Genomic DNA, 23,891 nt, shown 5'->3' with positions numbered 1-23,891 from the left:
TATATAGTCCCTTAAGAGTCCTTCAAACATTTTTCCCACAACAGAAGGTAAACTTACTGGTCTATAATTACCTGTGGAGGACCTACATGTAGACCCATTTTTAAATATGGGCACCACATTTGACTTGCGCCAGTCACTTGGCACTCTACCAGTCCCTAGAGATTCTTTAAAAATTATAAATAGGGGCACAGGAATAACTGAACTGAGCTCTTTAAGAACTCTTGGGTGTAATTCATTTGGACCCAGAGTCTTGTTCACATTTACCTTATTTAACTTAGCTTCGACTATATCTACAGTTAGCCAGTTGAGTACATTACTGGATGTATTAACATCCCTGGCACCACCGATATCAGCTCCTTAATCTTCCTTTGTATATACAGAGCTAAAAAATAAAAATTTTTGTAACTCTGCCGTTTCCTTATCTTCAGTGAATATCCCCCCTTTACCATTATTTAGGGGACCTTCCTGCTCTGACCTTGGTCTTTTAGCATTTACATGTTAAAAAAAAATGTGTGTACTTGTGTGTTAGCGGAGTGGCATTATGTTATCTGTAATGAAGGATGGTGGCTGCATGTATTTGGGATTGGCTGTGTTTTGGGTGTGATTTATGCTACGTTTTCAGCTTGAGTGGAAAGTCAGTGTAAGATTGATTAGTGAGTGAAGATAAATTAAAGTATTCAATCGTGCCCCTGCCATCTGCTTGGATAGTGTGTATGTGACAGGTTACATGAGAATTCTAAGCATGGTAACATAGTCTTCAAATATCTTGAGGTACCCTGGCTTAACATATGTAAACCACAGTATGTAACCTAAAATGGCTATAAAATCAAGACCTATTACCAATATTATTTGTAAGAACATAGACATTACAACATATAAATATTAGTACATTGGGCATCATAAAAACATGTTTTACTTGGTCTAATAATGATATAACCAAATAAAACAAAACATAAAAACAGGTAAAAATGAAGGGCTATATCTAATCAGATATATAAATGATTGTCACGTTCACAGAACACAATGACCAGGAATTACTTGAATGTTGAATGTTTGAAATAATCATATTTTTACTATAATTAGATTATTACTATCTACTTACATGCAGTGACACCTCCACAGTATGGGAAGGAGTGGTCACTAATGCTATCTCTCAAGGACGTAGCTAAAGGCTCATGGGCCCTAGTGCAAGAGTTCAGTTTGGCTCCCCCCCCCCCCCTTCCCTCAGTGCTTTGTGACCAGAGGCAGGGGAACACATAGTCTTCGTGCCGCCTGAGGCAAAAATTGAAATGGCACCCCCCATGCCAAATTATTGACCTAACCCCTTGCCCCCAGCCAGTGGTGTAACTTGACCAGCATGCACAAGGGTCCTTGGGACCCCTCAGGCTCCTGGGCCCGGTAGCGACTGCTATCTCTGCACCCCCTATAGCTATGTCCCTGCCATCCTTTGTCCCCTTGCAGAATCATTGTTTGCCGGCCTCAGTGTTGTTTAGATGGCACGATCTGCTGCCGGCACAGGATGATTTAGATCAGGGATGCTCAACCTGCAGCCCTACAGCTGTTGTAAAACTACAATTCCCATCATGCCTTGCTGTAGGCTGATAGCTGTAGGCTGTCCCGGCATGCTCGGAGTTGTAGTTTTTCAACAGCCGGAGGGCCGCAGATTGGGCATCCCTGATTTAGGTGATCTCACCAATGATCTATTACCCGATGAACGAGCGTTTTGATATGTCATAGTGCTCATTGCTAAATCAAGAAGTTAGAGGCGCTGCTAAAGATGGGCTCAGTAGAAAGTCAATGAGTCCACCTTTGGTAGCAAGAAGAGACAGCGCTTTGTCTGAATGCTTCTATCTCTTCGTTCACCATGAGAACTTTTAAAAGTTTTTTGAAAGTACAGTTCCACTTTACGGGTTTGGTCACACACAGCTTTTTATGGCACTTTTTTCATCAAAGCTATAGGTGGATTGGCATGGAACAAGAAATATAAAGGAGAGACTTGTATATCTCCTTTATGCTGGATCCATTTCCAGCTTTGCATTAAAACTGTCACAAGAAGCTGTGTGAACACCACCAGGCCGGCAAAAGATGCAGCAAATTCATCAGTGTTTCATGCTGTATGATAGATTTAGTGCATCTTGTAGGCTTGATAGGCAGTTTTATCTCCCTTGCGTCAACTCTTGGTAGGCTTACGTTATACCAATATTTTGGTGCAAAATTTTGGTGCAATTTGGCACATTGTAAACCACATCTCTTTTTTCCAATCCACATTCCTTTCCTAGATATTTTTCAAAACTGTTTAGTGAGGTGCAAAAAGTGTCATTTTTTGCGAACCGGTTGACTTCAATGGATCCGTGGTCCATATTTTGCAGCCAAGTATAGGGCATGTTCTATCAGTTTTCAGAATGAACATACGAATCTGGAAAGCACACAGGTCATCCATGTGCTTTCCGCAACCACATGTCCATTCTGCAAACAGATAGGATATGTCTGCAAAATGCCTACCACGGACCCACTGAACTTAATGGGTCCACAAAAAATGTGAACGGCACACACAAACCACATCTGTATCTTGCAGATCTGTGATTTGTGGAAAACTGATACAGCCATGTGCATGATGCCTTACTCACATATCTGGAGTACTTGCTTGATTTCCTGTGGGTAAGCCCCAACTCAAGAAGCTCCTAAATCTCCCAGGATGCATTGCAAATTGCACTTATTCATCGCTTTCCTCTCCTGCATAGAAAATAGTCCCTTACACAGAGCCCCAGAGACACATATGGTAAGTAATGCCCCATACTGTCTACAGAGAGATAGTTATATATTTCTATAAATTTAGAAGTAGGGATGAAGGAATGAAAGGTGCCTACACCACTTCACATGCTTCTCTATGAGATCACTACTCTGGCACTAATGTCATGGTGATAGAGCTCCCTCATTGTCTTATAGTCACCAGTAGACTCTTGACACAGAGTATTTGTCATCAGTTGCACAAGGAGGACATTTTAGATATCTGTCTCCTGACACCTTAGATAGCTTTCTCCTGATCACCTGAACTATTCTTTTCGACCCCTTCCATAAACATGCATACTCAGCTCTGCTATTATAGTAGGTATCCCAAGAAAATTATTTATCATCTAGCCACAGGACAGGAGATAAATATCAGATCATGAGGGGGTCTGATATTTGTCCCCCACCCCCCAAAATCCCAATAATGAAAATTTTGCAGTTTTCACACTGCCCACCGAGTCTTCATAATATAATCACATAACAGTTTAGCAAATGTAGTACGACATTTGATACATTAGGCACAACGTTCGGCAATTCAGACTCCTCCAAAATCTAATTTAAAAATACTCCTCATAATAAATCTCCCCCTGGGTTTTACCACTCATTAGGTGTTTTTTTTGTGTCAGATTCATGCTTCTGAATTTTGTCTCAATTTGGGTGCATCTAAAGCCAAGCCCCACCACCATTATTATACACACCTTTTTCCCTCCCCTCGCCGGCTGAGGCAAAAAAGTGCTTCTTTGCCAAAATTGGAGCTCAGTTTTAATCAGAATTCTGGCGTATTTGTGATAGTAAACGTACCCCCATGAGTTTTAAGTATTATATATATATTGTAGGAGAGTCCCCGGAATAATAATGGACGGACGATACGTGCCACCAGAGGTCCTGGCCTCGGTGGAGTAAGAACCGGATCATTGCGGTTACAGCGGCGAATGCTGCTGGCGCAGCGTGTCCGGGCCGGTTCTTACTGGGAACAGGTAAAGAGTGGGGGGGTGCCTGTTCCCCACGGCCAGCCCAGGTTTTTGGTGGAGCTGGGCCTTTAAGAACCCAGCCTGCTGATGATGGGGGTGGGGTGTGTCTTGCTGTGCTGGAGATTTCCACAGACAGAGTGAGTGCTGGTGAAGGAGAGTCTGGGCGCAGCACACATTGAAGGATAGCCCTGGGACCTGTGGTGCTACGAGCCGAAGGGGCTCTGGCCTGAGGGAGACAAAGGCAGGTAGCTTACAAGCCTGCACGACCGCTGTGGTCTGTCCAAAACAAGGTGACTCAAACCTGCTGTTTATTTCCTATGGAAGGACTTTTGTTTTATGCACTATGTGAATATGCACCTGTGTGGTCTGCACATTGCCTGTTATGCCTTTGGTGTGAATAAAGTCACGGTGTATCACAAAGACTGTCTGTGGGTGCCTCAATACTGCCGCCGCTACCGTAGCCTACCACGAGCACATCCCCACAATTGGTGGCTTGGAGCGGGCATTCCTGCAGTGAGGCAGGCCTGAAGCAAAAGTTGTGTTGGACTGCATGTCATATATCAGGCCTGCAAGTTTTTTGGTTCCTGACAAGATGGAGGAGGCCATTAAGCACCTGATTCAGAGTAATGTACAGCAGCAGCAAACAAACAATCTCCTAATGCAGCAGCTGGCAGCCATGCAAGAGTCGGTGCGAACATCCCTGCAAGGAGTTTCAACTGCGACAACCCCGACTGTGTCTACCGCCAGGGACAAAGTCCGATCCGCCCTGAGGAAAATGGGTCCGGGAGATGATATAGAGGCATTCCTGATGGTGTTCGAAAGAACCACGGAGCAAGAGAGGCTGCCGTTGGAGCAGTGGGCCGAGGTGGTGGCGCCTTTTCTGGTGGGGGACGCACAAAAGGCCTATTTTGACCTCAGCCGCGATGAGGCCAAGGACTATGAGAGGCTAAAAGCTGAGGTGTTGGCCAGGTTGGGGGTAAACACCTATGTGCGAGCGCACAGGGTGTATCAGTGGGTGTTTGCCGAGTCCCGACCCGTCCGGTCACAAGCCTATGACTTACTTCACCTAGTAAAAAAATGGCTTCAGCCTGAAATATTGAGCACTTCTCAGATGGTTGAAAGGGTCGTGGTCGACAGGTTCGTGCGTACCCTCCCGAGAGCCATACAGCGCTGGGTGGGACAAGGCGATCCAGGCAACCTGGAACAACTGGTTAGCCTGGTGGAGAGGTATATGGCCACTCAAGATTTGGTGCGGGACTCAGCGGTACTACCGAAGTCACGTCAGCCCCCGTTGCAGACCCAGGATCCTGAAAAAGGGATCCCACCACATAAGGAGGGGAGTGGATCTCCAGTTCGTGGGAGGAATACCCTGGGGAGGAGGGAGGCTGCGAGGATCAGATGTTGGCATTGTCAGGACTGGGGACATGTGGCATCCAACTGCCCTAGGGCGTCCGAACCCATGGACTGCGGGTTCGCTCGCCGGTCCTCTTTTTATGCCCAACCGGTGTATATAGCTGACCCCCTGCTGGCGGCGGACACCCCTCCGCTGTGTGATGTCGTTGTTAATGGACACTCCGTGCAGGCCCTGCTGGACTCTGGGAGCCTGGTAACTCTGGTCCATGAGTCGCTGGTAACGGAAAAACTCCCAGAAAGGCGAACCCTTACCATTGTCTGTATACATGGGGATCGCAGGGAGTATCCCACCACTAAGGTTACCCTGGCAGTGTGTGGAAAGGAGGTACCACATGTCGTCGGGGTGGGGAGACGGCTCCCTTATGCCTCAATATTGGGGAGGGACTTTCCCCTGTTCTGGACTTTGTGGAGGAACGGGTTGCCTACCTGTGGGGAAGGAAAATGTCCAGGTCCCGAGCCCGAGGACCCCGAGGCAGGGGCCCCAGCTGTAGGGGTCACCGTAGGGGAGGTAGAGTGTAACCCTGACCGGTTTCCCCTAGAAGTATTGGCGGGTGAGACAGTAGAAAGTTCGTCCGTCCTGGATCTGGAGGTACCCCGAGAAACCTTCGGGACCGCACAGCTCCAGGATTCGACGTTATTGCGGGCTAGAGAAGGGGTGTCGGTGATTAATGGTGTTGCTCAGCGTCACGGCGCCGATACCGTATTTCCTCACCTGGCCTATAACCAGGACCTGTTATATAGGGTAGACAAGGTGAGGCAGGAGGTGGTGGAACAACTGGTGGTGCCCCAGCCTTACCGGCGAATGGTCTTGGATTTAGCGCATGCGCATGTGTTGGGTGGTCATCTGGGGGTTAAGAAAACGCTGGAGCGAATTCTACAACGGTTCTATTGGCCTGGGATATATGAGGAAGTCCGGAGGTTCTGTCAGTCCTGTCCAGTGTGTCAGCTGACTAGCCCCCAACCTCAGTATCGCAGTCCACTGGTACCTATGCCCATTATAGAGGTGCCCTTCGAAAGGGTCGCCATGGATCTGGTAGGCCCCATTATTAAGTCAGCCCGAGGTCACCAACACATCCTGGTAGTGTTAGACTATGCCACTCGCTATCCGGAGGCGGTCCCATTGCGCCATACGTCGGCCAAGGTAATAGCTAAAGAGCTCATGAGTATGTTTGCCCGGGTGGGGATACCAAAGGAGATTCTGACGGACCAGGGGACACCCTTTATGTCCAAAGTAACAAAGGAATTGTGTAAGGACATTTCACCCGGGTGACCGAGTTCTTGTACTCATGCCCACGGTCGAGAGTAAATTCTTGGCCCGGTGGCAAGGACTCTATGAAGTTAAGGAGAAAGTGGGCCCAGTTGATTACAGGATATACCAGCCAGGGCGGCGGAAGCCCGAACAGGTATATCATGTGAATCTACTAAAGCCTTGGAGAGACAGAGAGAATTTGTTTGGAGACAGCCCGCTCTCTGTCGGGACGTCAGGGAGTGACCCGGGGTCACCAGGTGTTCCGGAGAGCGCCGCTGGGGTGACGATAGGGGACGGACTGTCGACCAAACAAGCCCAAGAGGTGAGAGAATTTGTTAGTCGGAATAGGGACGTATTCTCTGACCTTCCTGGACGTACCACCTTGATCGAGCATGACATTGTCACCGAGCCCCGGGTGAAAGTCCGCCTAAGACCATACCGAGTACCGGAGGCTCGGCGACAGGCCATTTCGCAGGAGGTAAGATCGATGCTACGTCTAGGGGTCATAGAAGAGTCAAAGAGCGAGTGGGCTAGCCCGATTGTCCTTATTCCCAAACCGGATGGTTCATTACGGTTCTGTAATGATTTTAGGAAATTGAATGAGGTATCAAAATTTGACGCCTATCCCATGTCTCGGGTAGACGAGTTGATAGAGCGGCTGGGAAAAGCCCGGTATTTTTCGATCCTAGATCTCACAAAGGGCTACTGGCAGGTACCTCTGACGGAGGCAGCAAAGGAGAAGACGGCCTTTGTCACCCCGGAGGGGCTTTTTCAGTATAGGGTGTTGCCTTTTGGGTTGCATGGCGCTCCGGCTATGTTCCAGCGTCTGATGGATGTCGTCCTCAAGCCCCATCACCAGTATACCTCCGCGTATCTGGATGATATAGTCGTGTTTAGCCCAGACTGGGAGGGTCATTTGTCAAAACTTGAGGCAGTGATAGATTCTCTAAGGAAGGCGGGGTTAACTGCCAACCCAAAAAAAATGCTCGGTGGGACTAGAGAAAGCTCGCTATTTGGGATATGTGATTGGACGCGGAGTCATTAGGCCCCAAGTGAATAAAGTTGAAGCAATCCGGAATTGGCACAGGCCTCGTACGTCCAAGCAAGTACGGTAATTTTTGGTCCTGATTGGGTACTACATGAGGTTCATTCCCCATTTTGCCACCTTGGCAGCCCCGTTAACCGGCCTCTTGAAGGGTAGAAAGTCGGTGATGGTTCGCTGGGGGGAGCAGGAGGAGGAGGCGTTCTCCAGTTTGAAGTCGGCCCTATGTGAGTCCCCAGTTCTGGTGACGCCCGACTTCAAGCGGGAGTTTGTAGTTTAAACAGATGCCTCGGGAGTAGGACTAGGGGCTGTGCTTTCCCAAGAGCTCAACGGGGAAGAGCACCCCGTGGTTTTTCTAAGCCGCAAGCTTACCCCAGCAGAAACCCGGTATAGCATTGTGGAGAGAGAGTGCCTCGCCATCAAGTGGGCACTCGAGTCTCTCAGATATTACCTTCTGGGGAGAAGGTTCCGTCTGGTGACCGACCACTCCCCTCTCCAGTGGATGAGTCGGGCTAAGGAGGGGAGCACTCGGGTTACCAGGTGGTTCTTGTCCCTCCAGAATTTTAAGTTCACTGTTGAGCACAGGGCCGGCCGCTTACAGGGGAACGCAGATGCCCTGTCCCGGGTACACTGCTGTGCATGTGCTCACCCCCTCAGGCTTGAACAGTATGTTCAAGCCCTCAGGGGTGAACAAAGGGGGGGGATATGTAGGAGAGTCCCCTGAATAATAATGGACGGACGATACGTGCCACCAGAGGTCCTGGCCTCGGTGGAGTAAGAACCGGATCATTGCGGTTACAGCGGCGAATGGGAACAGGTAAAGAGTGGGGGGGTGCCTGTTCCCCACGGCCAGCCCAAGTTTTTGGTGGAGCTGGGCCTTTAAGAACCCAGCCTGCTGATGATGGGGGTGGGGTGTGTCTTGCTGTGCTGGAGATTTCCACAGACAGAGTGAGTGCTGGTGAAGGAGAGTCTGGGCGCAGCACACATTGAAGGATAGCCCTGGGACCTGTGGTGCTACGAGCCGAAGGGGCTCTGGCCTGAGGGAGACAAAGGCAGGTAGCTTACAAGCCTGCACGACCGCTGTAGTCTGTCCAAAACAAGGTGACTCAAACCTGCTGTTTATTTCCTATGGAAGGACTTTTGTTTTATGCACTATGTGAATATGCACCTGTGTGGTCTGCACATTGCCTGTTATGCCTTTGGTGTGAATAAAGTCACGGTGTATCACAAAGACTGTCTGTGATTGCCTCAATACTGCCGCCGCTACCGTAGCCTACCACGAGCACATCCCCACAATATATATATATATATAATATAGTATATCATAGCTCTCGCTTTACAAACATTTTAGTGGCACTTTTTATTTTGTAACATTTAAAAAGTATTTTTAGGATATGACGACACAGAGTGGTCATGATGGACCCCCAGCATTTTCATAGCTCTCTCTCAACCCACCACAGGTCTAGTCACTTTTAATGGGTCTACTAAAAAAACTTTTGTCTTTGATTACCCCTTTAATGGCCTTTCCTTAGGACAGGTCATTAATATCCAATCAGTGAAGGTCCAACTACCCTGCCTCCCCCCGTTCAGCTGCTCCCTGCAGCCTCCAGTGCTGGTTCTATTCAAAGTGTAGTGGCGGTACCAGGTTACTGCAGCTTAGCTTCCATTTATCTCAATGGTAGCTGAGCTGCACTAACCCAAAACAGCCACTATAATGTGAACGGAACTGTGCTTCCTGTTCCATTCAAAGGGCAAGTACCAGCACTGGAGGCTACAGTGAACGGCTGATTGTGGGGATGCAGAGAATCAGGTTCTCGCTGATTGGATATTAATGACCTATTCTCAGGAGCCTGCGATATTCTTTTAAGCTGTAGGGTTTGATTATAGAGCATGAATGCTTATGATTTACTGTTTGCAAATAGCATAAGAGTACGACCACATGGTCAGGTTTCCTGATGCAGTTTTGGAAACTAGAATCAGAAGTGGATCATAAAAGGAGAGAAAGCATAAAGGACAGATACCACTTCTCTTTTTTAAATTCACTCCTGGTTTTGGCTTCCAAAACTGAATCAGGAAACTTGATTGCGTGGTCTTACCCTCAGAATTAAGACGTGGACGATACTGTTTTAAGGCAGTATCATTGACTCAGCTGAATGATGTAGTCAAGTCTTGTGTGTATATTGAGCGCCATGAGTCATAACGAGAGCACATATGTAAATGAACAGAATCCAAAATTACTGCTCAGTTTCAAGAAGTCGCACTTCCCAATTTAATTGTTCCCAATTGTAGTGTCCACCCATCAGTATGTTATAAGTGAACTGAAAGTTACAAGAAGATCAAAATCTTCACCCACCATTGGCAGCCAATATTTTTTACATACTGTATATTACATATATTTTTTACACATCGGAAAAACATCATAAACTATAAAGCGACATCTGTCTATAGCTTAGAACTGATGTGAACGCATTGACAGTGTTTAGAGAAGGTTCACACGACGGCTTTTTAAGCGGAATTTTGGGGCGGACAGCCGCTCCAAAATTTCGCTGAAAAGCCGCTTCCTCTCTGCCTCCCATACATCTCAATGGGTGGCAGCGCTGAGGATCGTGGAGCGGCAGCTTAAAGGAGTGGCCACGCCAAGAAGGGACATGTCGCCTCAGCGCTGCCTTCCATTGAGATGTATAGAAGGCAGAAAGGACGCGGCCATTGGCAGGTTTTCGGCTAAATTTCAGCACAGCTCTCGGCTCCAAAATTCCCCTTACAAAGCGACCTTGTGAACATTCCCTTAGGGCGTTTTCACACGCAGTAGATTTTGTTGCAGAAAAATTACTTCCATTCATCTGAATAAAGTTGTTATGGAGGAAAGCACATGGATTTTTGAAAGCCCCTTTCGAATGAAAGCCACTCTTACTGTGAACTGTAAATTGATGATGGTTACATTCACAATAACCTTCACAACCTGCTCCAGCTCCCAAAAAATCTATTTACAGACAGTTGGCGTTACATGTCGCAGTGCTTATTATTATTATTCTTAGTGGCCAGTGGGAAAACTGCAGGATTTTATGGTTTTTGTTTATAGATATTGGCATGGAAAATTGAAAACAACATCACAAAAAATTCTTTCAAAACTGTGTTAACCATAAAAACATGATTTAACTTTATTTAAACCAGGCATGCTCAACCTGCAGCCCTCCAGCTGTTGTAAAACTACAACTCCCACAATGCCCTGCTGTAGGCTGGTAGCTGTAAGCTGTCCAGGCATGCTGGGAGTTTTGCAACAGCTGGAGGGCCGCAGGTTGAGCATGCCTGATTTAAACAATAGATCATTTTATAAAGACACATTTCCTTTAACAGCATTTAGAAAGCATTAGGAAAAGTAAAGTGAGCTTTACAGACCACAATGTGGTGCCTATTAGTAGGCTTGGTGGCCAGTGGAGTTTATGGTTTTAGTTTAAATACAGATATTGAAATGGGAAATTATAAATAATATAATCAAATATTCTTTAAAATATGTTAAACATAAAAAAACATGATTTAAACAATAGGTCACTTTAAAGTTACCGACCCAAACCCTAAGGCCGTACAACTTCTCTTACAGACCTTATTCTCTCAGCATATAAATAATAATATAACATTTATAAATAATGTAAAATTATATAAACAATAGAAAAATATTTTTCACATTTTTAACCATATAATGACCAGGCCTTAATGACCAGACACTTTTTTTTGTGATTTTTGTATACATGGTGTTTTAGCAGCCCTAAATGATTTCTTTGTTGGGCTAGAAAAAAAAATCGGGCCTTTTTTTTTTTTTTTTTTTTTTTACATAGGGCACTACTACTGTCCACAGGCTGTATGTGGTCCTGCAGCTCAGCCCCATTCAGTTCAATAGAGCTGAGCTGCAATACCAGATACAACCATAGACAGGTGTGGTACTATTTTGGGAATAAAGCAGCCATGTGTTTTCTAATTCTGGGCAAATTCTTTAATATGTTTTTAGAGAATTATTTTCTTTTGTTTGGTTTTATTTGGGGAAAACTGAAAAGAAATGTAAAAGATTTTTTTTCAGTCTACAGTTCCTAAAATCTCCAACAACCCCTTTAAGCCAGATTTATCAACTGCAACTTAAAAAGTTGCAAAAATTGTCACAATCTTAATTCAGTAAAGGGTTGGTGGTGTATGAAGTGGAGTAACATCTCAGGACAGAAGTGTTAGACTTAAAGATACACCAATCCCCTGCCAATCAGCCGTTTGAAGAGAAGGCAGTGCTTGTACAAGCGCTGCCTTCTCTTCACTGTGTCCCTGTTCGCCGTTGTAACTGCAGGGGTAAGCAGGTGTAATTACAACGATGCCATCCCATTCACTTCAATGAGGCGGCTCCTTCCTATTCACTTATATATAGGACTGTTGATTGGTAAGGGTGCTGCAAGCCATCCCCTGCCGATCTGATATTGATTACCTATCCTGAGGGTCATCAATATAAAAAAAAGCAGATAACCCCTTTTAAAACTAGATACTGATAATTATTCTCTGTAATCTGTTTTATTTTCTGATGGTAGATTTTTTTATTCTATTTATTAGAGGGTCAGCCACATTCAGAGGTATGCTTTACTGCAATCACATGAACCATAAGAACCTGTAGTCTGGAGGTGTTCGTTCACTTCTATGGGATAGTTTTCTAGAGGTCATTGTGCAAGGAGGAGGAGTAGATAAACTGTGATCATCACCTATTGTGAATGATGGATCATGTGTTATCTGTACAGAGGTATTATCTTTCATTGTAATACTGCCTGGTGGAGATGACTGCTGAAATGTGATCTGCCTATTATTAAACTTAGTGGCCATAATGAAAACTTAAAGATTTCAGATGTCACAATGTGATATACACTCACCTAAAGAATTATTAGGAACACCTGTTCTATTTCTCATTAATGCAATTATCTAGTCAACCAATCACATGGCAGTTGCTTCAATGCATGTAGGGTTGTGGTCCTGGTCAAGACAATCTCCTGAACTCCAAACTGAATGTCAGAATGGGAAAGAAAGGTGGGCTACAACAGCAGAAGACCCCACCGGGTACCACTCATCTCCACTACAAATAGGAAAAAGAGGCTACAATTTGCACGAGCTCACCAAAATTGGACTGTTGAAGACTGGAAAAATGTTGCCTGGTCTGATGAGTCTCGATTTCTGTTGAGACATTCAAATGGTAGAGTCTGAATTTGGCGTAAACAGAATGAGAACATGTATCCATCATGCCTTGCTACCACTGTGCAGGCTGGTGGTGGTGGTGTAATGGTGTGGGGGATGTTTTCTGGGCACACTTTAGGCCCCTTAGTGCCAATTGGCCATCGTTTAAATGCCACGGGCTACCTGAGCATTGTTTCTGACCATGTCCATCCCTTCATGACCATCATGACCATCATGTACCCATCCTCTGATGGCTACTTCCAGCAGGATAATGCACCAATTTGAAATGATTCTAGCTTGGTTTCCTGAACATGACAATGAGTTCACTGTACTAAAATGGCCCCCACAGTCACCAGATCTCAACCCAATAGAGCATCTTTGGGATGTGGTAGAACAGGAGCTTCGTGCCCTGGATGTGCATCCCTCAAATCTCCATCAACTGCAAGATGCTATCCTATCAATATGGGGCCAACATTTCTAAAGAATGCTATCAGCACCTTGTTGAATCAATGCCACGTAGAATTAAGGCAGTTCTGAAGGCAAAAGGGGGTCTAACACCGTATTAGTATGGTGTTCATAATAATTCTTTAGGTGAGTGTAGTTTAGTATATTTGTACATAAAGTACCACAACCTCTTAATTCCCATTTATATCGCTCTTTCATTCATTGCCCTGTAATGGAATGTAACACAATTTTCTATTATCCATGTATAAACCAGAACGGTACATACCTTCTGAGATGGTGTCCATAACAGTGGTAATGTACAATTCAGGGTCATCTTCACAGGACATAGTCTTCCATTTTGAAGAGTCTTGAAAAAGATTTGTAAAATCGTCTTTGTCTATTACCCCGCAAAATAAGACAATCACTTTATTTGGTGGCCTTAAAACTTTCCTTAGGCTTTCCAAAACCTCTGAATTGTCAAAAGTATTCTCTATATCTCCAGAAAGAAGAAAGAGAATACATCTACAAGTCCGAAATGTCTTCATGCTTTTCTTTGGTATAGGGATATCCTCACAGAGTTCGTAAGATTCAACATCAAGATGTTGGACATGATGATTTGTTCCAAAGAGGCTGACAAGATATTGGCACCACTCGCTTGCATCAGGTCCATGAAGTATCAATAAGTCACAGATCCCTGTAAAATACCAAGAGGAAGTGCTTATATAATATTGTTATGCTAGGCAAACATACAGACACTAGTCTCGAAATTTTAGATGAGTCCATTCATTGCTTCCAGCTGAACTCGAAAGCTTGGGGGGGGGGGGCACTTTATTGGCAAATAGGGCACATTGGAACTTTCATTTGCTTTTTTAAGAGTAACTGCACCCATTTTGGAGAGTTTTCATTACAATTTACTGCCTTTTCATGTTCTTGTGCTGGATCTAAAACATGATAAAGACAATCCAATCACCCTTACAATTTATAATTTCACCACAGAGAAAGATAAAGAGGATTAGCTACTCACATCTCTGTTTTCCTTTCCAGTATTGAGATCTGGCAGAGGATCTCAAAACCGGAGGAAAACGCTTCAGTTTCGTCCCCATTCATTGTTAATAGGAACAAAGCTGAACAAACCGGAATAGAGTGCACCAGAATGCATTCCGTTCCATTTTGTTGCGTTCCCATGCCGGACACAAAACCCTCGGCATGTGTGCGGCATGGGAAACTGAAAAAAACGGCACATCGACTTACATGGTTTTTTATGCCGGATCCATTTTTTTCAGACACAAAGAAAATGGATCCAGCGCCCATTGACTTACAACGGTATTTGATGCCACATCCGGCATGTTCATTTTCGATATAATACAACCGGATCAGTTCTAAACAGATGCAGCCGGTTGTATTAATTTAAACGGGTGTGTTTTCCTCTGGTTTTGAGATACTCGGCGGATTTCAAAACCAGAAAGGAAAACGCAGATGTGAAAGTAGCCTAATACACACAAGTCCTTAAAGTCACAGAAACTATAAACGTTTTCAAGCATCAAAGGGATGATTGTCAATGATCTCTCTCCAGACTCACCACTATCATCAAAGAAAAAAGAAGGAAGGAAGGAAGGAAAGAATTGCATCCAATGTAGGTAGACTTGGTGTGTGACTTTTTTATGCTCTTGCCCTGTTATTGTCCACTGAGATAATTCACAGGAAGAAGTGTTAAAAGGAAACCTTCCACTAGGAAATATGCTGTTAAACCAAGCACAATGCTTTATAGGGTTAGCTGAGCTGAAGGTGATACCTTCGACTTATCGATCTGTTGCTTCATTATGCAAAAAAATACTTGTTATTCATATGCAAATGAGAAGGTAAGTGCACTGATAGTGGGTCCACGTCACTCTGTGCAATACGGTCCATGGTCAGGCAGCACAGGTTCAATCCAGTTAACAGGCACAGTTAAGGTTAAATAGCAAAGGGCCAAATAAGGGTAAACAGGGAGAAGTCGGTACATTGGCAGACAACAAGACACACCTATCAGGAATTCAGCAACCTAAAAAACCTATTGCTCAGGCATCCTCCCATAGCCGAAGGTGCCTTAAAGGGGTTGTCCAGGTTTGGTGATTATTTGTTAATAGGATACATTTCCCTAATAGCATACATCCATGTGTCTTTTACATTCATTGCTTTGCCTTTGATGCCCACATTCCTCATGCTGCAATCAAGGACTGGAAGTGAGTTTTTATGCCCGGCAAGTGACATACCGGGCTCTTTACTGGTGTGCTAAGCCTCTTCTTCCGCTTAGCAAGGAGCCGTGATCAAGGAGGCTGACAGTAGGAGGGAAATGTCAGAGCTAAACCCCGTCCCTCTGTGACCTCCACGGGCACAGAGGGCGTTAGTCTGGGAAGAAGGAGGCAGTATTTGGAGGAGGGAACTCGCCTCACTAAGGAATGCCCCTCTCTGCCGATGACATCATCAGCCATAGAGGAGCGTTATTTGGAGTAGAAGGAGGTTGTATCGGAGGCAGCAAACTATGCTATTTAGCATAGTGCATGCTCCCATGGTCATTTACAATGAATGGGTTGTGCTACAGTATGGGTGCTAACCATGCCTCCCATGTCCCTATATGCTAGTCTGATCGCTCCCTGCCACTATTTTCTTTATGCAATGCTAGAACAGAGCAGATACATAGAAGCAGGGAGGGATTCAGCTTGTAGGCTTAGAAAAAGGCGGTTTTAGGGGAGGAATACTGATGAGGAGTATGAGTGGCAGGAGGCAGAATTCTGATTAGGGGGAGTGGTAAGGCTCGTGAGGTCCAGCTGCAGAGTAATGCAGCCTTGTGGGACCCATAAGGCAGTGCAGCTGGAAATTACATAGCGCAGGAGCTTATATGTAAACAATACCGACAGCAGCGTCAGGGACTCGAGATGAAAAAAATAAATACACAAAGTATCAGGATGACTTTACTGCGGCATATCAAGTTGATTATTCACATTTTTAAAAATTACTTTGATCCCGGACAACCCCTTTAAGTACCCAGGGCAGCCAGGTCATTGGCTGGTGAAGATATGTGTGTGCTGGCCCTTTAAGAGCCCGGGGAGCATCTGCATCTAGAGCAGCTATCAGCCCCTATAATGACCCCCCCTGCAATGTACAGGCACCTGATATAGATTATACTTACCCTGCTCCCGGACACCTGTGTCGGCCTAATCCCTGCACAGCCGTCACTGCATCTTCCCATCACGCGGATCAAAACATCCAGCGACGGGGGAGGGGGGGTCAGCGAATAGCAGGCCACAACGGGGACGAGCCTCCATAGAATCGCGGGTGACACTAGGAAGATGCATCAGCGGCCGTGCAGGGGTCAAGAGGGACAGGGGTGTCGGGGAGCAGGGTAAGTATAATCTATATGAGGGGCCTGAGCATGGGGGGGGGGGGGGGGGGGTGATTATAGGATAACCCCTTTAAGCCATGTGGTGAAAATGATCAAATATTGAAATACTTTGTGAAAATGAGAAAATATTTAACCCACTATAAATTTTTGATGTCTAAATAGAAAAACGTGTGATAGCCTTTTTACAGCTGTCAAATAGCTGTTTCCAAAACCATTGCAGCCTATGGTTCTATTCACATGAATGATGGCCATCAAAAAACAAGACTTCCTATTTTGTCCGTTTTCACAAACCGACAGCCCCCATACAATTCAATGGGCATTTGTTGATGGCTGTTGTTTTAGAAAGGCATCTGTGAAAAAAAGCTGCCGTTTAAAATGAACCATTTTGCCTTTTTTAACGTCCATGTGAATGTATCCACAAGCCTTTACTCATTACAGGCTATGGGTGAAGCAATTTTTCAGTTTTGAAATTTGATTTGCCAACATCAAAGATGGTAAACCAGTTCACATTTCTGCACTTGCAATTCTTATTTTCCAAAAACTGTCCTTATAAAAATCATAAATGTTTAAATATATGTGTCTATAAATAATAACAGGGATATCAAGAAAATGTAGAGATTCTGAAGTTGTCAACATTTTAAATAAATGCAATGAAAGCATTTGAGTGATACTGTATAATCAGCCACAAACCATTACACAACAGCACTTTGTATTTCCATTTTTATGCAAGAATATAAAAAACTATAGTGTTCCCACTTATATTTCCGCAATAATAAATGCCTCACGTTTCAGGAAATAGGTCAATTTCCGATCTCAATTCATTTTTACGCAACAGAGGTCGGATGAGTTAAAGTACATGAAATTGATAAAACCTGTAATCTACACTAAAATTATGTAATTCACCTCCAAAGATACGCCAATTCATTGTTTAATAGAGTATGTGTTAGCGGTTTTATGTTTTATCTTATTTTCTCACTCTTTTATACTGCATTCAGTTTCGTTGAAATTTAAAGGGTTTTTTGAGACTTTTATACTGATGACTAGTGTTCAGCAAATCTTTGTATCGTAGCGAAACTTCGATCCGAAATTCAGAATAAATGTGATTTGCCACAAAGCTGAATTTCCTCATGCTTCGTGGTAGCGAACAGATTTTACCTGAAACGGTGTAAAAAAGATTTTGCACGAAATCCCGTGCGTGGTGACGTCTTTAAGTAAGATGCCGTGGGATGGTCTGTCGCATGCAAACAGATGAGGTAAGTACGATTTTTTGTTTGTTTGTTTTACACTCTGTTATTTATATCAAATGCCGCAATCAAGTATGAAACCCACAACTTACAAAGAAATGCGTCACAAAGCAATTTTTTTTTATTTTTTTTCGGTGAAGCAGCCGATTTTAATTTTTCAATAATTCACTCATCTCTACTGATGACCTATCCCCTGAATAGTAACCGATCAGTGGGGGTCCGACACCCGGGACCCCCGCAGATCAGCTGTAGCGCTGCAGACTTCTCTGCGCTCACCAAGCACAGTGCCGTACATTGTTTGCTGTGTTTGGTATCGCAGTTCAGCACCAGTCGCTGTAACCTCTCCAGACATCTCTGGCTTACAGGGGCGTAGCTATAGGAGAAGCAGGGAAAGCCGCTGCTTTGGGGCCTGAATTCAAAAGGGGGCTACCTAGGAGGAGGACTAAAAGATTTTAGTGTCAGGGCCCCCTAAACAGTATTGTACAATGCAAGTAATATATCCAAAAAGGGACGGCTCAAGGTCTGACAATATATGGATGTAGGTGCGGCCAACCAACCTGGCTCACCCTGCCAGTATACAGGTCCTTCTCAAAAAATTAGCATATTGTGATAAAGTTCATTATTTTCTGTAATGTACTGATAAACATTAGACTTTCATATATTTTAGATTCAATACACACCAACTGAAGTAGTTCAAGCCTTTTATTGTTTTAATATTGATGATTTTGGCATACAGCTCATGAAAACCCAAAATTCCTATCTAAAAAAATTAGCATATCATGAAAAGGTTCTCTAAACGAGCTATTAACCTAATCATCTGAATCAACTAATTAACTCTAAACACCTGCAAAATATTCCTGAGGCTTTTAAAAACTCCCAGCCTGGTTCATTACTCAAAACCGCAATCATGGGTAAGACTGCCGACCTGACTGCTGTCCAGAAGGCCATCATTGACACCCTCAAGCAAGAGGGTAAGACACAGAAAGAAATTTCTGAATGAATAGGCTGTTCCCAGAGTGCTGTATCAAGGCACCTCAGTGGGAAGTCTGTGGGAAGGAAAAAGTGTGGCAGAAAACGCTGCACAACGAGAAGAGGTGACCGGACCCTGAGGAAGATTGTGGAGAAGGACCGATTCCAGACCTTGGGGGACCTGCGGAAGCAGTGGACTGAGTCTGGAGTAGAAACATCCAGAGCCACCGTGTACAGGCGTGTGCAGGAAATGGGCTACAGGTGCAGCATTCCCCAGGTCAAGCCACTTTTGAACCAGAAACAGCGGCAGAAGCGCCTGACCTGGGCTACAGAGAAGCAGCACTGGACTGTTGCTCAGTGGTCCAAAGTACTTTTTTCGGATGAAAGCAAATTTTGCATGTCATTCGGAAATCAAGGTGCCAGAGTCTGGAGGAAGACTGGGGAGAGGGAAATGCCAAAATGCCTGAAGTCCAGTGTCAAGTACCCACAGTCAGTGATGGTCTGGGGTGCCATGTCAGCTGCTGGTGTTGGTCCACTGTGTTTTATCAAGGGCAGGGTCAATGCAGCTAGCTATCAGGAGATTTTGGAGCACTTCATGCTTCCATCTGCTGAAAAGCTTTATGGAGATGAAGATTTCATTTTTCAGCACGACCTGGCACCTGCTCACAGTGCCAAAACCACTGGTAAATGGTTTACTGACCATGGTATTTCTGTGCTCAGCTGGCCTGCCAACTCTCCTGACCTGAACCCCATAGAGAATCTGTGGGATATTGGGAAGAGAAAGTTGAGAGACGCAAGACCCAACACTCTGGATGAGCTTAAGGCCGCTATCGAAGCATCCTGGGCCTCCATAACACCTCAGCAGTGCCACAGGCTGATTGCCTCCATGCCACGCAGCATTGAAGCAGTCATTTCTGCAAAGGGATTCCCGACCGAGTATTGAGTGCATAACTGAACATAATTATTTGAAGGTTGACTTTTTTTGTATTAAAAACACTTTTCTTTTATTGGTCGGATAAAATATGCTAATTTTTTTAGATAGGAAATTTGGGTTTTCATGAGCTGTATGCCAAAATCATCAATATTAAAACAATAAAAGGCTTGAACTACTTCAGTTGTGTGTTATGAATCTAAAATATATGAAAGTCTAATGTTTATTAGTACATTACAGAAAATAATGAACTTTATCACAATATGCTAATTTTTTTAGAAGGACCTGTAAGTAGAGTTAAGGACAAAGGAATTGTTGGTGGGCACTCAGACTATGGACTAGGCAGAAAGCAATTTATTATAAGGTCAATAAAATATAAATATAAAATGTTACAATAAATACAAACATAAACAGTCCTAGTATTGATAGGCCAATCGCATGTGTGTCACATATACAATCCTAGTATTGCTAGGCAATGCAAATCGCAATATGTATACCGAGACCTGCAACATATACAATCCTAGAGCTGTAGGCAATGCCAATCGCAATGTGTGTGGCGTGGAAATATATGCTGTAGGAATTACCAAGCTGTATACAGTTGATGTAATTCGTTTGAAGACATTTTTCAGCTGGAGCGGCAATATAGCCGAAATCAACGCTGCAAACTATCGTGAGACTGGTGCATGAAAATCGACCAGCTGAACAGTGATTGCAGTCTGCTCCCCCGCCACCACTGACAAGTGAGACCAGTGAACCTTGGCGGAGAGGAGGTTAGCTTTCAATATCTAACACACGTACATACAGGGGAGTCCACTGTACCGTTGATGCGGGACACCGCACAGGAAGATATCGGTACGTAAATTGTAACAATCCCTCTCATATCTACCTACATATAGGCTGGCCATTTGATCCATACGGGATTTCATCCAGAAGGAATTCCTCTGATGGCTGTTTAGCCTTGCATTTACTACCAGAGACATTGTGACATCATATACCACTGTTGAACTCCAAGATTAGAGTCATTGCGATAGAATTCACCAGTACTGGTCCTTACTGACTGTTTGGACGTCTCAAGTAACTTAATCCTCACATTGTTGCAAGTCTCAGTCTTATTGCTATACTGCTGCAGGTCCCAGCACACACACATTGCGATTTGCATTGCCTACAGCTCTAGGATTGTATATGTTGCAGGTCTCGGTATACATATTGCGATTTGCATTGCCTAGCAATACTAGGATTGTATATGTAACACACATGCGATTTGCCTATCAATACTAGGACTGTTTATGTTTGTATTTATTGTAACATTTTATATATTTTATATTTATATTTTATTGACCTTATAATAAATTGCTTTCTGCCTAGTCCATAGTCTGAGTGCCCACCCACAGTATTGTACAATGACTGTGTATATAGTGACAGTATATACAGTGACATGACATACAGTATATACCGTACATATAGGAAACAGATGTAGCGGCTGCCGGGCCTGGTCTGAGCGAGCGATCTTGACTAGCCACAGGAGTGGGAGTTGCAAAGAAGTTTTTCTCGGGATCGGCCCTGTTTAAAAATTTGCTGTGGGGCCTAGTCATTTTTAGTTACGCCACTGCTGGTTTAGTGACTACTTACATTCCCCATGTAGGAACAATTTTGGGGCATCAGACTTTATGTTGTGCCACTGCTCTTTTATTCCTGCTAGACGTAACAAATGAATTACAAGCCGTTTGCAGTGAAGGTCCAGATGGGTGTTACCAGGTTGGGGTGTCCCCCTGCATAGTCTGGCATTATCCAATTAGTGCTGCCAGTGTGAGACTGTGCAGGGACACACAGGGGCAGACTAGCAACTTAAAAGGTCCCTGGAAAAAAAAAAAACTAAAAGTGGTCCATTCAAATTGACAGAAAGAGGGAGCAACACAAGTATGAGGGCTCAGCCATATCACAGGCCTCTTCCAGCCTGGCGCCTGAGATGCCCGCGTTCCTGTGCTGTTTCTACACCGCCTCATAGGCTTCATGTCTAGTAGCCTGCTCCTTATGAGGGGGAACCGCAGGGCAGAAAGCCATGGATAATGGCGATACAGTTCAATTCCAGAGGGAACTTGTGGTACCTGGCTGGGTACATACTGTAAGTACCTGATGCTCCAATTGTTATTTAATGTGAAGTGCAACAGATTGTTACACACCTAGCATCCTGAGGACGGATCGAGTGGCCCCTTGGGCATCACTCCCACCGTGTAATTTACCTGTATGGTATAAGGCCAGTCTGCCCCTGTATGGCCTAAGGTTCAGCTGGGTAACACCCAGCTGGACCTTTATTCATAATTTCTAGCAGGAATAACAAAGGAATGGAACAGAATAGAGTCATTTGAATAGGTGCTGCAGAATTATCACACGTGCAGTAAGACACACATGTCAGGAGAGGTTACAGATTCTCTTTCAAAGTTAGACAAATTGTATAGGACTGAGGGAACTATAGGACTCTTTTCATTTCAAATATCTGCTGAGTGTATTTCTCTTTGCACCAGAGCAGTCTGTGCTATATATCAGTGATTCCCAACCAGTGTGCCTCCAGCTGTTGCAAAACTACAACTCCCAAGCATGCCTGGATAGGCTTTGGCTGTATGGGCATGCTGGGAGTTGTAGTTTTGCAACAGCTGGAGGCACACTGGTTGGGAATCACTGCTATATATGATGACATATAGTGTTGGAAGGCCACAAATCACTATATGAATAGAAATACTAAAACTGATTATATTAATATATTCTATCCAGCAGGCAGCACATGCACACGAGCTTACTGAAGGTAGTATTGTGGTTTAACATTTAACACCTAGGCTGTATACTATAAACCACTTGCAGGTGATGGTATGTAGAACAGGATACAATGGGGGTGGGCAGCTATTTATAATAAAACGTGTTGATTGAGCACCAAAGTGCTTGGGTGCTGTGGCCGAACACATCGGGATCCGAGCACAATGGAAGAACCCAAGCATTAAACCAGGCACCTCCTGCTCTGAAGAGGAGAGGGTGTCCGGTTAAGGGTACTTTCACACTTTCGGCAGAGGATTCCAGCAGGCAGTTCCGTCGGCGGAACTGCCTGCCGAATCCAGCAATCCAAAAGCAAACGGATGCGGATCCGTCTCACAAATGCATTCCAATACCGGATCCATTTTTCCGGTTGTCATCCGGAAAAACAGATCCAGTATTTATTTTTTTCTCATTTTTAAAGTTCTGCGCATGCCAGAACACTTAGGGCCAGATCCGGCATTAATGCATTTCAATGGAAATTAACGCCAGATCCGGCATTCCGGGTGACTGCGGTATTTTCTCCGGCAAAAAACGTAAGAGGGACTGAACTGATGCATCCTGAACAGAATACTCTCCATTCAGAATGCATTAGGATAAAACTGATCATTTTTTTTTCTGGTATTGAGCCCCTGTGACGGAACTCCATACCAGAAAAGAAAAACGCTAGTGTAAAAATACCCTTACAGAAAAAGGATAAAAATTTATGGAAACACCACCAAAATGGTTTGGAAATAGCATGGGGAGAACATCTGAATGCATCTTGGACTGCTATTACCTATGACATACAATGTTTATATGTGTTTTATCTTTGTTTTCACTGCACATACTGTATCTGTAAAAAAGGAATATGACCTGTAATTTGTTCCAATATGTACCTTTGAATGTAAATGTGCAAATTATATCAAAACCTAATAAAATTTATTTTTAAAAAAGTCTATGAAACCAATAGATGACACTGTTCATGAGTCCTGAACAGCGTCATGAACAGCACCATCTATTGGATTCATAGTCTTTTCATAAGACTATGAATCGAATAAATGACACTGTTCATGAGTAGTGTTGATTGCAAATATTCAAATCGCGAATTTTTATCGCCAATTTTCCATGCAAATGGTGTTTCAGCTGAACAACAAGCAGATTCAGCTAATTTGCATATGCTCATGTTATTTAATAGAGAATCAGAAAACTTTTTATCACCCTAATGATAATGATCTAGGTGCTCAGGTCCACCCAAGCCATCCAACAGTTATGAAGCAACTCTGAGGCTTATCTCAGTCAGATGAGAGCTGGTTTTGAATGTCTCATAGTGCACAAGGCTGCCATTGTAAGGTATGCTGAATGTATCTGTCTCATGATTAGATTGTTGGCTTGCACATACCTGGCTTTTGGCATATAGCGTTTGTGTGGTTGTCTATTGTATGTCATAAGTAATGGGAGTCCAAGATGCATCCAGACATCCTT

The 23,891-nt window shown here is 44.2% G+C and overlaps 1 protein-coding gene across 1 annotated transcript in view; it reads right to left on the bottom strand.

The window, feature by feature from the left end:
• Nucleotides 1-23,891, bottom strand: part of PIK3AP1 (phosphoinositide-3-kinase adaptor protein 1) — a 113,899-nt gene that overhangs the window by 65,519 nt on the left and 24,489 nt on the right. Inside the window, exons 2-3 of the mRNA XM_044298867.1 lie at nt 13,386-13,793; nt 12,599-12,655 (exon numbers count right to left, since the gene is read on the bottom strand). Of these exons, the coding sequence (XP_044154802.1) occupies nt 12,599-12,655; nt 13,386-13,793 (465 nt within the window). The remainder of the gene's footprint in view (nt 1-12,598; nt 12,656-13,385; nt 13,794-23,891) is intronic.

Source organism: Bufo gargarizans, chromosome 6 (assembly GCF_014858855.1).
Source record: "Bufo gargarizans isolate SCDJY-AF-19 chromosome 6, ASM1485885v1, whole genome shotgun sequence".
Classification (NCBI taxonomy): domain Eukaryota; kingdom Metazoa; phylum Chordata; class Amphibia; order Anura; family Bufonidae; genus Bufo; species Bufo gargarizans.
This window is presented reverse-complemented; position numbering and strand designations above follow the sequence as displayed.